General features: G+C 43.2%; 1 protein-coding gene across 1 annotated transcript in view; it reads right to left on the bottom strand.

The window, feature by feature from the left end:
• DUS1L (dihydrouridine synthase 1 like) overlaps window positions 1-16,607 on the bottom strand; it is a 1,030,374-nt gene that overhangs the window by 175,935 nt on the left and 837,832 nt on the right. The window contains exon 11 of the mRNA XM_044069730.1: window positions 10,259-10,443. Coding sequence (XP_043925665.1) covers window positions 10,259-10,443 — 185 coding nt within the window. The remainder of the gene's footprint in view (window positions 1-10,258; window positions 10,444-16,607) is intronic.

Genomic DNA, 16,607 nt, shown 5'->3' on the forward strand with positions numbered 1-16,607 from the left:
AATGAGCTGAAATGTGGATTTTAATGGAGGAAAAAGACAGGCCCTTGTGAAGCATATCAGTTAAGTATTGTAAAATCTGAGGTAAATTGAGCACTGCTGTGCTCAACCCTTGAGACTGGTTCCAGGCACATAATCTTTTCCATTTTTCAGCATAAGATTTTCTAGTACTAGGCCTCCTTGCCTCTAAAATGATATCCATCACAGGTTTGCTGAAGGGATGGTAAAGTAGAGATTAAGTAATTAGCCAGGCTGCAAGGTTCAGTGTTAGAAGCGGAGGGTGCAGAATCTGGTTCTCCTGCTGAGACAGCAGGGAAGGAGTCTGAGGCAGGTGCCATGGAGATCACCGTGACACACTGCGCAGGAAGGGGTACCAGTGTTGACCGTGACACACTGCGCAGGAGGGGGTACCAATGTTGGTGTGGTCAGTCTGGAGCAATCAAAATCATCCTTGGTTTGTCCTGTTTGATTTTTAGTACTTTGGAGAGCAGAGGTACAGGGGGGAAGGCATAGACTGATAGGTTTTTCCAGCTGAAGGACAGAGCATCCACTTTCCAGGCTTGTTTGTGGGGAGTCCTTGTGCAAAATTTGTCCAATTGGTAATTCTGGGGAGAGGCAAACAGGTCTATATCTGGGCACCCCCATTTGCATGTCAACATGTTGAAAATCCTTGGTTCCAGTTTCCACTCGTGTGGGTCCATGAGGTTTCTGCTTAGTCCGTCTGCCAGTGTATTTAAACTTCCTGGCAGGAATTGAGATTGTAGGTGCACTTGGTAGCTCAAGGCTGTGTTCCACAATGCCATGGCTAGTCTGCAGAGGGGGTAAGAATGTGCACCCCCCCCCCTGCTTGTTTATGTACCACATAACAGTGGCGTTGTCCATCTTTACCATTAATTGTCCTGGAAGAATGTGGTCCTTGAAGGCTGTCAGAGCATTCTGTACAGCTAATATTTCTTTTTGATTGATATGCAGGTGCATTTGACTTGGGTTCCATTTGCCCTGAATGCACTTCCCTGCCAGGTGAGCACCCCATGCATAGTCTGATGCATCTGTTGTTAGGGTTTGAGCGGCAGCAGGTGGTTTGAAAGGTAGTCCCTTGTTTTTGTGGCAGGCCTCTGCCCCAACAAAGGAACTCTAGGTGTAGGCAAGGTATGACAGGTCTAGGTCTTAAGAATTTTGACACCATAGGCTTTTTAGACACCACTGTAGTTTCCTCATATGCAGTCTTGCATATGGAATTAGAAGAATGCAGGAGGCCATGAACCCCAAGGCTTGCAGTATTGGTATTGCAGATAGCAGGGTTTTTGTGGCCACTTGTTTGAAGTAGGTTGTCAAATTAATTTGCTTTTCTGGCGTGAGGTAAGCCATCTGGGAAGTTGAATTCAAGCTTACTTCCAGGAGTATAATTTGTTGACAGGGTACTCTTTTTACAAAGGACAGATGATTCAAAAGTATGTCCTGGCTTTCTGCCTGAATTAGACAATCGTCCAGGTATGGGTATATTTGAATATTTCTTCGCCTGCAAAATGCAATAACTGGAGCTAGGCACTTTGTGAATATCCTGGGCACAGGAGATAAGACAAAGGGCAGTGCAGAGAACTGATAGTGCATGTAGCCTGCTTTGAAGCTTAGGTATCTTCTGCAACATTCCCCAATTGGGATGTGTAGGTAAGCTTCTTTTAAATCTAATGTTGCCAACCAGGCATCTTTGCCTAGCATAGGACGTAATTGGTGAAGAGTCAGCATTTTGAATTTTGGAATCTCCAAAAAGGTGTTTAGAGTAGACAGGTCCAGGATAGGACACCATGAATTGTCTTTTCTGGATACCAGGAAAAGTCTTGAGTAGAAACCTTGTCCCTTTTCCTCTTCTGGTACCACCTGAATAGCCCCCATGCTTAAGAGAGAAAGTACTTGTTTTTGGGCCTCTGCCCACTGATTTGGGGGTGGGTCTGGCCACCCACTTGGTGTTGGCAACGTGTGGAAGTGAAACCTGTATCCCTGGGACACTATATTTAAAACCCATTTGTCCTGGGTAATGCGTTCCCAATTTTTTGCATGAAGAGCAATCTTTCCCCCCCAAAGGGGCAGTCAGTTGATAAGTGCTTGGAAATTTTAAAAGCAAGTTATTGAGACAGTTTACCATAGAGAGGAGTCTTATTATTCCCAGACTTGGAAGTGGAGGCTCCCCCACTGCTTAGTTCTGTGAGGCTCCTGGGACTGAAACCTGGGGGTTTTGCTGTGTCTGGGTTTGGCTTGAGAAGACCTGGAAGGGGCTGGAAAGGACCAATTCTTAGAGGGCCAGTGCCTACTAAATCTAGGAGGTTGAACTTGTAAAAAATCTTTAACAGTTTGCATAGATTTAGCTTTATCTTCCATCTTTTAAAGAACTTCCTCAGCCTTGTTGCCAAACAGGCGGTCCTGATTTGAAGGAGCATCCAACAATTTAGCTTTAACATGATCAGACAAAGATTGATCCTTAAGCCAAGCATGCATTCTGAGCACAGACCCAGTAACAGCAGCCCTGCAAGAGGCCTCTAATGAATCAAAACCACATTGCAAAGGATGTTTTCCAACTTGTTCGGCAGAATGCATTAAATCCTGTAATTCTTTATTTTCCACAAGGTCAGGAATCAACATCATTTCTGTTTAAGCAGTCCAATAACATGTTGCTGATATTTTAACATAAGAAACTGGCAGTCTAAAGCCCTAATTGGCCAAGGTTGCAGAAGTGTAAACCTTCTTACACCATCTATCCAGCGCCCTGGAGTTTCTATCAGAAGGGGTAGATTTTTAGCAGTAGAAGCCTTAATGCCCTTGGGCCCCTGTGAAATAGTCTCTGGATCTGCAACAGGATTTTTGAAAAGGAACTTGTGGGACTCAGGGACCCTGTAGTATCTGTCAGGTTTTCTGGGAGCAGGAGGCAGGGAATCAGGGGTCAAACTAGATTCCGAAAAAAGCATCATCAACAATGTCTAGCACAGGAGGAATAGATAAAGGCCTATGTTGAGGTAGGAGAAGGAAATCCCTAAGCCTCTTTTGAATCAGAAAAATCCTGGCTTTCCCAGTGGAAATGCTCCCTTACAGTATGTAAGGGTTCCCCAAAAGAAAAATCCTCAGGAGGGGAAGGAGAGGGAATAAAGTCCTCTGCATCAGAATCTTCATAAGTAGGTAAGGGCAAATCCAGGTCATCAGAAGAATCAGAAAAAACAGAATCCTGATCAGAAGATTCATAATCAACTTCAGTCCTAGGCCTCTTAGAAGGGGGGGGGGTTGGCTACCCCTGATTAGAGTTATTAGATCTTCAGCCATTCTTATAATTTGTTTTTTAGGCATAGAGGCCTGAGCATGTGGCCTGGGCATCGTTTTTTTAGGCATGGATCGAGATTTAGGCCTAAGTAATGAAGGAGGCGTCGATTTAATATGCAAGTCTGTTGGCCTGAATACACCCTCAAAAGCCGGTGCCTGCACAGCGGCTCCGGACCCATCCAAGGTAGAGACATTTGCGGGTTCCATAGTTGAAGCATCTCATGGCATACCGGACTCCGAATGGGTCACAGTAGAGGCCTGCAAATCAGAAGTAGTGGGCATCAGGGGCTGCGAAAGCGACTCACTGAGTACCGGCAAACTGGTGACTGGCTTAGGAGAAGCATTGCCGGCAGTTTTGGACCTTGGTGGCCTGTCTCTGTCTTTATCTTTGTGTTTTTTCGGAATCTCGGTAGTCGGATGGCTAACAAATGACATTTCTGGATAATTAAACAGAGAACCGAAATATTTAGAGGCGAAAATATACTGACGACAGACAGTGCGCTGATTAAATAAAGCACAAAACTGACAGCAAGGTACATCGTGGTCAGGGCCTAGGCAAGGAATGCAGTATGAACAAAAATCTTTATGAGGTATTTGCTTTCCACGAGTAATGCAATTATTAACTTTTACTGACATTGGTAAGGAGTAAGAAAAGGTTTCCCCAAAGGGGTACCTTAGCTTTAGTTGAAGACTTCGGTTCTGAAACTCAAAAACGAAAATTTCAGGAGTCGGCCGACCGGCACTTGCGAACTGTTTCTGCTTCGGGCACCGCACGGAAAGAAAGACTGATGTAATGGCGTTGGCTGCATGTTTTGTACGCCTGAAGACCTGACGTTATGGAAGAAGGGACAGCAACCGACGCAGGACCCAAGACTTTGTTAATCAGGCCGACTGAGGGCTACCTGAAAGCAGATAACCCAAATGCAATGACTGCAACAGTGAAACACAAAGAACATGGAATGGATTCCTCTGCATCAGAATCCTCATAAGCAGAGAGGGGTTGCATGTCTTCATATTCAGAAGCATCAGAGTCATCGGACTCCTGTTCAGATAAAACTACTAGGGAGAAGTTTCTTTTTCTTTTGGAAGGGGTAGCCTGGCTTCCCCTAATAAGCACAATAAGGTCTTCTGTCATTTTAAGCATTTGAAATTGAGTCAAGGAAGCAGGTGCCTGAGTTTGGGTTGTCGTTTTTTTGGGAGTAGTTCATACCCTGGGCCTTAGAAACTCGGTAGTTTTAGAAAGAACTGAAGACACAAAAGAAGTCGTCAGTCTGTGTTGAGTATCGGTAGTGCAAAGTACTTCCTCGGAAGCCGGTGCCTGCTCAGCGGCTCTGGACCCATCCAAGGTAGACATCCACAGGATCCTTAGTCAAAGAAGAGTCTCACAGCATTCCGGACTCCAAAAGGGTCTCGGTAGCGGCCTGCGAATCCACAGAAGGGGGCATCAGGGGCTGTGAAAGCGCCTCACTGATGACCAGAGAACTGACAACTAGCTTAGCGGAAGCATCGTTGGCAGTTTTAGACCTGTGCGGCCTGTCTCTGTCTTTATCCTTTTGTTTTCTCAGAAGATCAGTAGTAGGATGGCTTACCGAAGCCATATCAGAATTCGAGGATTGAGAGCGAAAATATCTAGCTACGATAACAGCCGACAACATATAGTTCTGGTGTTGAAAAAAGCACAAAAGCAACAGCGAGGGACGTTGCAGTATGGGCCTAAACAGGTGATGCAGTAAGAATGGAAGTCTTGGTGTGGTATTTGCTTTCCACAGCCGAGACAATTGTTAACTTTTTCTGACATTGGTTGGAGCAAGAAAAAAGGATCCCCAATGGGGTACTTAGCTATAGAAGACTTCAACTTCAATTGGGAAATGAACACTCAGGTAGCGGCCGACCAGTACTCATGTGAACTGCTTCTGCTTTGGGTTACTCGACAAGAAAGACTGATGTAATGGCGTCAGCTGCCTGATTTTATACCACTGACAACCTGACGTCAGTCCTGGAACGACAGCAATCGACGCAGAAATACTATCCCTCTGGCATTTGGGCTGACTGAGGGTTACCCCTTGCAGGATAACCCAAATGTGATGACTACAACATTCTAGTACCATGGAAGAGGGAATGCATCCACTGTTACTTACCTCCTGTCTTGCAGAACAAAAGAGAATTTGATGTTGAGAATTTGGAGACCACCACATTCTTCACAGAAGTAAATATGTCGATCTCTCTGTGGACTGCCTCACTTTTTCAAGACCTGGACCTGGAGCAGACATAGTTTCTGAATCTGTAGTGACATTAAAGAACTGGAGACACTATTTAGGGATTCAAGTCCAGTCACTGATAGAAATTTCAGAAAGTACCATTACTTACAAATCCATGCTGCAGAAAACTGCTTTCACTGATCCCCATCCAATTTATACATATGAACACAGAATAGTGGGGAAAAACAGCAACCTCAATGACCTCTAAAATGTGTTTTTCAGCAGTATTACAACTCTCACACAAAATTACAGTCATACAATCGACTGGTGCCAGACTCAAGCATCCATCAGTTTGTTCATATCCTTGGAGATGAAAATGCTTGACAAAGTGAAATGCATGTTTACAAGCTCAATGCCAGATGAGCATAATTTCCCTGCAGACGGAGTGCAACCACATAAACTCTTGCTTGTTTGAGTACCGTACAACAGACTAGTTCATTTTTGTTATCCAGTCCTTTATACAGGCCACAAATCATTCTTGCCCATCAGCTACTTATTCCTCCACTACCAGTGGTGTCTAACTGGATTAGCAGAGGTTCAGAAGCAGCTTTTTCTTCAAAGACCTTAAGGGCCAGAAGTACTATCCTCAGCTACAACTTAATGGTGTAGGACCCTCTTACTGGGTGGAGGGGTCAGCAACCTTGAATTGACCGAAAACCTAACTGAGCTCCCAAACTCACAGGTAAAATATCCACTATTAGAACCTGTTAAAAATTACACTATAACAAAGGAAGGCCCACTAGAGAGTTGGTGAGACTAGTCCACCACTCCATAGCTCATTGACAAGGTTAGAACAGCAAAAGTAGTTCCAAGAGCTTGGCGGCTGTGAAGCTAATGACACTTCAAAGTTTACTGCAGCACCTACTTTCTCAAATGTACAAAGGGAACAATGAAGATCTTAGCAGCCATCAAACCCTCTTTCTCCAATAAAAAGGAAAGAAAGACTGACGCTAAAGTGTGTCAAACTCCACAATGGTAAAGGGCTTCCTCCAACTTATAATCACCTCAAGTATTTCAACTGTGGAAGACCTACACTGCAAATGAGGCAACCAGTAACCATTCATTCAAGTATGGAAATGGCTACAGGTCACCAGGGTTAAGAAATCTGTGAGGACTCTGCACTGAGAAAATAATTTGTACTGGAAGTAATGCTTGTCCAAAGCAAAACAAACAAACCTCCTTGTAAGGCTAGTAAGTGCTGATATGCCTAAAAGCTCTCAAATGACACCAACAGGACAGTCTGTATTAGTAAAGGCACAATTGTGTAGGGTGACCATTCAAAGTCAAATATCAGATGCCTGAAGCTGCTGAACTTCAGAGATGGGCAGAAATCATTCATCCCCATTTGTAACAAAAGAGAGGTGACAGTAAAACACCTACCCATCCTCCAAAACTGTATTAGCACCTACAACTACTTTCAGCTACAGAGACTGGACCTGTCTCAAATGTTTTTTTTTTCTCAGATAATCAAATCCACAAGTGAAGCTTTATCTATGGGAAGGACAGTGATCTGCAGAATGTGGCCAAATGTGATTAGATCTTGAACCCCTAATTCCTTTGTGACAGCCTGATCTCTGACAGCTATCCATGCACAGGTAGCCTCAGATCTAAGTGAGGACAGCAGCAGAACAGCTGGCAGAGTTGCCCACTTGGGCAACATTGCTGACACCAGAGACAGCAAGACATTATGATATTTAAGGGTCTTCCCTAGGCAGGCAGAAGGCCTCCTACTTTTTTGTTTTGGGTTTGGCTCAACCTAGGTGAAGAATAGGTGAAATTACTCAGCCTGCTTCTTCCTCAAGAGGTCCATCAGCCATATCCTGGGTAAGCTAACCAAAGAACGTTTCCATCCAAAAAAAAAAAATTTTTTTTTTTTATTTATCATTTGTTGACCGGGAAAGTCCGACTAGGTTCCACAGAGCCTGTTTTCAGTGGAGGCCCAGGGAGAAATGCTCCAGATGCATGTCTTTAGAATGTGGGAGGAAACCGGAGTACCCGGAGGAAACCCACGCGAACACAGGGAGAACATGCAAACTCCACACAGAAGGCACCCCAGCCGAGAATCGAACCGGAGAACCTCTTGCTGTGAGGTGATAACGTTAACCACTGCACCACTGTGCCACCCAGATGACAAAATGACAGAGAGGATCCTGTTCCTGAGTTCTACCTCAATTGTGCCCTCATACATCACAGTCCATGGTCCTAGATAATTAGAGCAGTCAATGTTAAACAGGGATCCATGCCATCAAAATGTACAAGCTGTAAGCCTCATGAAGCTCCGCATTCATTCCTGATGAAAAATAAAGGCAGGCTGAGCAGCTGAGGACAGTTAACCCCAATGCAGGTGAGGAGTAAACTCTCTTGTCCTATCAATTCAATGCCCGAGACTCCAAATCCAGCTCTAAGATGGTAAAATAACACAAGGTTCTTAAGGCTTCTTCCCCAGAAATTTCACCAGAGGGCTTCTGAAGGAAAGGAATACCGGCTTGAGGTTATACCAAACAGCCCCTTCTAGTTTAGACAGTTTCTCTGAAGGAAAAATAATATGAAAGGAACATAGATGGAGTATACTTTATCATTTAAAATCTTCTCAGATAAAGATATACAAGCTTTAAGTAACTCTAAAACACTGTACAATCCAGAATGAAAGGGAAGACCATTCACCTACTACTCATAAGATTGAGCATGAGAGAAACTGTTCAGGGGTAAAGCAAACAAATGACTGTTTCTGGTGTTAAGAGTTTAAGAACTGGAGTAAGATACTGCTCTACATAAGAGCAGCCCATCCAGGAGAAGGGAGTACACTGGCACCTACACAGCATGCTTCAGATCAAATGTCCTACATGTGAGCTCTCACATCCACAGCTCTATTTCTCAGCACATATCAAACATCTGTTTGATGCCAAATTCTGAGTTAAAGCCCTGTTACAGGACAACCTAGTCGAACCCCACTGAGTACAAGCCTGCTGGCCCACATGGGTCTAAGGGCTGATTCCAGGGGGAACAATAATTCATTACTGGATGACTCAGGGGTTTCCAACCAACTGTTTTTGGGCATGGTGGAGCGAGAACTTTGGGATGCATCCCCTGCCAGGAAGGAAGCATAGGGTGCATCACAATACATATCTTCATCCATAAATGAAGTGGATGATTTGTTACTTCAAGGAGGTTAAGGCTTAGATCTGCTTTCAAGCCTGTTGGAGTTTGGTTCAATGCTTTGAGTTATGTCAGCTATGAACAGCTGACGGACCTCAACCCCAATGTAGGAGAGGAGTAAACTCTCCTGCCATATCTATTCAATGCCCAAGAAGGAGGTAGAATGATCCAAGGATCCTCTCAGGATGCTTCCCCAGAATTTTAATCAAAGACTTCTACAGGGAAGGGATACTAGCTTGAGGTCAGAACAGACTATTCCTAATGGGAAGGAGGACCCCCTGACCACTCTCAGCTCAAAGAGCTGTTTACTGTGGCAATTTATTTGGTCAGGAAGTAAGCTAATTCACTTCACTTCCTTCTCTGCTGAGTATGTGGCCTGAATCTTTGGGATCAGTGGCAATTCTCAACAGCATAATGTTCTGTTGGGTAGTAAAGTGCAGTCTGTGGTAGGTCTTGGTTGGTAATCTGATGGCTACTAGGACAAAGTGGGTTGTTGAGGCATGCGTGTGTAGGACTTCACTGAAGATAGCATAGATCAAGATCTATACTCTATAAGTAGTAAAAAAGAACTCCTCACTGGAAAACATAAACGTACATAGCCAGCATCAGAGTGGGAATACAAATATCACTGAACATGGGATTTTAAAGGAAAACAAAGTGTCACATTATCACCTGTGGATAAGATATACCCAAACCAAGGATCTTGATGTTAGATTTACATATGTTGCAATGTAACTGCCCCTAATGTCCTTTCTTGTTTTTCATGTTTCTCTATGCTTATTCTTCATACCTTGGTAGTGATTCATAACAAAGTCAAACATTTCAAATATGTGTTTTTGACACAAGAATAATTTCAAAAATGCTGCAACATTTGTAACATTGTAAAGACAAATAAATGCAAAAACAGAACGTTTTATACAGTATGAATAATGAAGCAAAAAGTAAGAAGCATCCTCTTCAGTTCTGCACACAAACACTATCTTCCACTCTAAGTAAAGGCAACACAGAGAAGCTTCTTTGGAGTTAAGGAAAAACATATGCATTAAAAATAAAATCATGGAAGAGGAGCTGTCTTCATCTCCAAATTATGAAATTATTCTGTTACATAAATCAGCATGTAGTACCATTGGGCACAATGATACTAACTGCAAAATGTATTGAAAACATTCTAAAATGGAGAACTCCCTTAAATCTATCTGGACTCCTCTGATTTCCAGTAACTACCAAGTAATGAAGCAAAACAGAGGTGACCTAGGCTGACAAACATCTCCCACTTATACACAGGACCTCAGGAGAAGCTCCCATGTTCACTTCCCAAAAAAAAAAAAAACAAAAAAAAACTCCAGTATATGGGATGAATGCAGCATTTACCAAAGTCCATCACTGGAGGCTCAATCCCTTGCTCTCGCTCAACCTTAGGAGTGCAAGCCTTTCCACAACTGACTTCTTTCCAGCCCCTCCAGGATACCTTTCCATGGAAAATGAACTTAAACAACCCTCCTTCTTGCCTTATGCTGCTTCTTCATTTTGAGTACACTTACGCTTTAATGAAGTATCAAAACTTTTATTGGGGTTTCTTGCTTTTTTCTTTTGCTTCTTTTTGGACAGATTTTCAGTGTTTCCATCACCATCATCTTCTTCCTCCTCCTCTTCCTCCAGTGATCGTTTTCTACCAACATTTTCAAGCAAATGATTCCCACCATTTTCCAAGGATACATCTTTTGGGCTAAAACATTGACAAAAAGACAATACAAAAACAAGAACTGAATGGCATTATATTTACCAGGCTGACAAAAGGCAAACATTGCAAGAAGAAACTGTTTTACTTTAGTTAGTTAAAGTATTTTATGTTTAACATACAGCCCTTGTACTTAACCACTGAAGTTCCAGAGAACCAGTAGGGTTGTTACTAACAGTATACATCACTGCAAATGGCTTGAACCACAGAGTGTATGTTTACTATACTGGCTTGTCCAACTCTGTCAAGAGGGTCAGGTTTGAATCTAATGTGTGAATGTGCTACAGGAACCACAGTGGCAATCAAACAATAACTCTGTTTTGCTTTCTCAGGTAGAAATGTTCTACTGAGGGCACTTTTCTTGCAGTACTGAAGAAAATGCCCATTACAACTGCTTGTGGAAGTGTTGGCAATAACAGAGATTTCTAAAAGAATAGTAAAAATGAGGCTCCATGATGGTTCTCTAGACTTCTCCCAGCTCAGCTGTATGCCATCACAAAAGAAGGGCATCCATTACAAATGTCATCAGCTTGGAACATCAAAAATTCAGCTACTGTGGATTCATCTGGGTTCCCGATTGTCTACTTGCACCCTAGCAACATGGCATAGGTCTGTCTGCTACAACGCTGACTGATGTAGAGGCTAAAGGTATGACACTAGGACCAGCATAATTTACAACTGCATTTGACACTATTATGCCCACATTACACACAATTTTATCCATACATCACAGCTCTACCCCATTCTAGCTGAGCAGAAAAAGTATATAGGTAGCATTCATTATAATGGCCTTTGTGCCATATTTATATAATCACTGGATATGGAAAGGACTGCAGACGCATTTCAGGACAGGAAAGCACAGTTGTTTAAGTACACTTACCATAACAGCAGATGTTTGAGTCAGGCAACTTTTTTAGCATAATTCATCACATACAGGAGTCAGCCGAAAGCGGATGCTTACCCACCCAGCCTGACTGCCAGAGTTCTACAAACATCCTGACACTTACTGCCTCCTTCATGATGCAGGGACAAATGAGTGTGTCTGAGTTAAAAGGGGCAGTCAGCCTGCACTGTCTTTCTTTTTTGCTATTGAAGACCGGGCCTATGACCAGTAAAGGAAAATGCCCCCCCCCCCCCCTTATTCCTCTCCAAGAGAGGATGTAGAGAGAAGAGCCTCAAATGCAGCTCCTGTCACTCTCAGGGGGTACAGTATAGCCTAGACTCAAACTTGCTGAATCTAGACTGTTTGGTATCACATGAGCACTAAAACCATCCATCTTACATTAAAGGACAACAACGGGATTCTTTTAGTAAATGTTCAAATTCTCTGTCCTTGTTCTTTCGATTTACAGTCCCTCCTAGGAATAAACAATACAGCATCTAAAATATTTTTAAATAGACTGTTTCTCTTCACTAGAACAGTACCTTACCATACTGTGGTGGTTTCACTTTCAAAAAATGTTTATCCCGCCGTGGAAAAGCCAAGTGCAGTCTCCAATTCATTGAGGTCATCAAGGCCGAGGAATACAGGTAGTTTTCTGGCCAATTCCTCCCCAAACTGACATCATGAGGACAGTCCTAAAAACCCACCCATGCTGTGATGTCACAGCTCCCTGGTCCTTCTCCTACCATCAGAGAAAGTAAAAGCTGGAACAAGGAAACAGTACGAGTCAAGTCTCCTGCTGTGAGTAGTCGATCACAACAGGTAACAGATCAAATTATCCTTAGCACTTTGACAGCTGGAGAAGTTAGCTGCGAAGGGGGATGGAAGATGAATCAAAGTAGTACAATTCAGGCTTCACAAAAGATTGCAATTTAGCCATTCTAAAATGAAGCAGCAGTAAAAAGCACTTTGATAGTTTGTTCTGTGGCATTTGCACTGTTTCTATTTTAAGTAGTCACTGAATGGCATGAAATGTTACTTAAAACTGACTGAAAGACAGGAGCGTGTGCATGTAAAATCAATGCAGTGACAAAAGCTTTAGGAAGAAACAGGCCTGCTTGATGTAATTTTTTTTTAGAAACAAACACTGCGTTGTGGGATACCTAGAGGCAGACTAAACAATCAGGATCACTTCAAGATGGGAGACCCCATGTGGTCAGACTCAGAAATTAAGTATAAAAATATTTAAAAAAACTGTAAATAGTCCAGAGTGGTGTTAAAATGTAGGAAACACCAAACCATGATGATATAAACATGCTTTTTGAGTCTGTGGGTGCGGTTCTCCTTTAAGAGGACCTCCTGCACCCTTGTGGCAGAAGTGTGTAGCTCAGGACCTATATGAGTTGGGATTGCTGAAAAAAGGCTCACGTTTGAGCTTTCCTATCAGTTAGTTTGTGTTAAAACTGTTTAGCTTTGCTGTTGTATTTAAGTCTTGCATTTACACTACTCAGAGTCTGGCATCCTTAGCCCTGCTGACCTTCACTCATCTCCTCTCTAGAGCCTATCTCCACCTCTCCAGGGTCTCCTCAACCTGTTCCCTACTCTCATTACAGATCACATCTGCAAACATCACAGTTGACGTGGACTCCTGTCTGATCTTGTCTGTCAACCTGTCTATCACCATTGCAAATAAGAAAGGGCTCAGAGCTGATCCTTGATGCAATTCCACCTCCACCTTGAACACATCCATTACTCTTACTGCAGATCTCACCACTGTTACACTGCTCTCGTACATATCCTGTACCACTCAACATACTTCTTTGTCACTCCCAACTTCCTCATACAAAACCACAACTCCTCTCTAGGCACCCTGTCATATACTTTCTCTACGTCCACAAAGACACAATGCAACTCCTTCTGACCTTCTCTATACTTCTCCATCAATGCCCTCAGAACAAACAAAGATCACATCTGTAGTGCTCTTTCCTAGCATGAAACTGTACTATTGCTCACTAATAATCACCTCGGTTCTTAACCTAGCTTCCACTACTCTTTCCCATAACTTCATACTGTGGCTGATCAGTTTTATCCCTCTGTAGTTACTACAGCTCTGCACAGAACCCTTATTCTTAAAAATCGGTTCCTCTCCACTCCTCAGGCATCATCTCACTTTCCATGATTTCATTAAACAATCTGATTAAAAACCTCACTGCCATCTCTCCTAAACACCTCCATGCTTCCACAGATATCTCATCTGGACCAACAGCCTTTCCATTCTTCCTCCCCTTCATAGCTGCCCTTACTTCCTCCTTGCTAAACCGTTGCACTTCTTGATTCACTATCCCCACATCATCCAACTTTCTCTCTCTCTTTCTCTTTATTCATCAGCCCTTCAAAGTACTCATTCCATCTGCTCAACACACTCTGCTCTCTTGTCAGTATGTTTCCCTCATTATCCTTTATCACCCTAACCTGCTGCACATCTTTCCCAGCTCAGTCCCTCTGTCTAGCCAATTGGTACAGGTCCTTTTCTCTCCTCCTCCTTTTTCTCCTTGGTGTCCAACCTTTCAAACAACTCGCTATATCCTTAGCCTTCGCCACCTCTCTCTTCACCATACGCCTCATCTCCTTGTGCTCCTGTCTACTTTCTTCATCTCTCTGGCAATCTCAGTTCTTCTTCAGCAACCTCTTCCTATGTATACTCTCCTATACTTCCTTATTCCACCACCACCACCATTACACAAGGTCTCCTTGTCCTCTTTCCTCTGTCCAGATGTCAAACCAAGCACTTTTCTAGCTGTCTCACTTACCACCTCTGCTGTGGATGCTCATCTATCTGGTAACTCTTCACTGCCACCCAATGCCTGTTTTAACTCTTCCCTGAACTCCATTTTACAATCATTTTTCAACTTCCACCATTTGATCCTCGGCACTTGCCCTCACTCTCCTCTTGTTCTAGATCGCCAATGTCATCCTACAGACCACCATCCTATGATGCCTAAGTACACTTTCCCCTGTCACCGCTTTGCAGTCTCCAATCTCCTTCAAACTGGCCCTCCTGCACAAGATATAATCCACCAGCGTGCATCTTACTTCATTCTTGTATGTCACCCTATGCTCCTCCCTCTTCTTAAAATAAGCATTCACCACAGTCATGTCCATCCTTTATACAAAATCCACTATCATATGACCTTCTGCATTCCTCTCCTTAACACCATACCTAACCATCACCTCCACATCCCCTATGTTCCCTTCACCAACATGCCCACTGAAATCCACTCCGATCACTTCTCTCTCATCCTTGGGTACACCCTCCACCACTTCATTCAACTCGCTCCAAAAATTTTTCTCTCTCATCCATCACACACCCAGCTTGAGGACCATATATACTAACATTATTCATCATCACACCATCAATTTCCTGTTTCATAAACATCACTCTATCTGACACTCTTTTCACCTCCAAAACACTTCTGACATACTGTTCCTTCAGGATAACCCCTACCCCATTTCACCTCCTATCCACACTATGGAAAAACAATTCGAACTCACCTCTGATACATGTGGCCTTAATCCTCTTCCATCTGGTCTTCTGCATGCACAATATGTCAACCTTCCGTCTCTCCATCATATCAGGTAGCTCTCTCCCTTTACCAGTCATACTGCCAACATCCAAAGCTCCTACCTTCACTTCCACACTCCTAACTTTCTTCCTTTCCTGCCTCCGGGCATACCTTCCCCCTCTTCTTCACCTTCAACCAAACATAACCCAATTTCCACCAGCACTATGTTGGCTAACATTACTGGAGGTGGCCACTGTTAACCTGGGCCTTGACCAATCCGATATGGAAATTTGTACTGTTGTCCGCATATCTGATCTGGCAAAAATTTTACATTGGATGTCCTTCCTGATGTAACCCTCCCCATTTATCCAGGCTTGGACCAGCACAAAGAAATACACTGGCTTGTGCATCCCCCAGTGGCTGGGTTAAAAGGCTGCTTGCAATGAGGACATTTAATTCTGAAATCCTTCTGGCTGAAGTAATAACCACTATTAGCTATCTGAGAAGAACAGAAGTGGCTGTCTTAAAAGGAAATAATGTGAGTTCCTCTAGAAAAACGTGAAGTTACAAAGAGATGGAATCGTGGTGGACAGAAATTAATGCCCAATATGGAACTGTTTTACAAAAATAGGGTTTGACAGAGGGAATTCCAGAGAAAGACAGGCTGAGATTGTACAGCTGTGCACTTTAAAGGAGGAAAATGAGAGCTCTGATTAAGAAAGATACAATATCAGCGGCACTCCAGAATAGCTGAGGCCCTGGCAGATTTTGTTGTCCCAATTTATTATTTTTTTTCACTTAGCTGAATAAATATTAGGTTTCTCTGTTTTTCATAATTCTAAGCATATCTTCAGGGAAAAGGTGCTTAAAAGGCATAAAGTTAAGATCACCCACGTAAGTAAGCTTCAGCCAGTGGAGGTTTAGGAGTCTGCTGGCTGAGTAGACAGGGTGCAACGAGGTTCCTTTTTTAAGTTAATTAGTATATAAAACCAGTAAGCCTTTCTTCCCTTACCTTTTGCATAGTCCATGGGCTGCAGAGGAAGCAGATGGTAAACATAAAGGAAAAGGTATCTCATGCCCATGTCTTTGTGTTATAGAAATCTTCTGCAAAACATTAGAAGCTGACAATCTTCCAGGACAGTGAATAGATCTGTCTGGGTTGCACCACACCTCTATAATAAAATCTGAAAGATGGCTTAATCCACTTACCTCACATGCTTGTTGGCTCATGACCTGCTGAGGGTGTCTGCCTTCTGGTTCAGTGACGAAGGGATTACAAAATGTCCTGGCAGACATCTGAGACTGAGAGGCTAAGTCCACGGCCTGCACAGTTGGCTTGTATAGGACTTACTAGTGAGTCCCTCCCTGTTTGTTTATATACCACAGAACTGTGGTATCATCGAGGTGAGATGCAGGATTCCTGGCTTTCAGGTTAGCTAGGAGACTGGGGGCTACAATCAGAACCGACATTTCCTTGACAATGACATGCATGGATTAGCTGACCTTTGTGCCTTTTAAGCACCTTTTCCCTGAGAATGTGCTTAGATAGGAGTAATTCCAGCAGCTGCTAAAGAAGAAGCCACAGAAGTTGTACTACCCCAGACACCACCTACAATGAGAGAAGAGGAGGAGCCCATTTCAAAATAAATAAGAACAGCACTAAGGAAAATGAAGACAGGGAAAGCAGCAGGCTTGGGGAGGTCACA

This window comes from Protopterus annectens, chromosome 4.part0 (assembly GCF_019279795.1).
Source record: "Protopterus annectens isolate FY-2018-M chromosome 4.part0, PAN1.0, whole genome shotgun sequence".
NCBI lineage: Eukaryota > Metazoa > Chordata > Ceratodontiformes > Protopteridae > Protopterus > Protopterus annectens.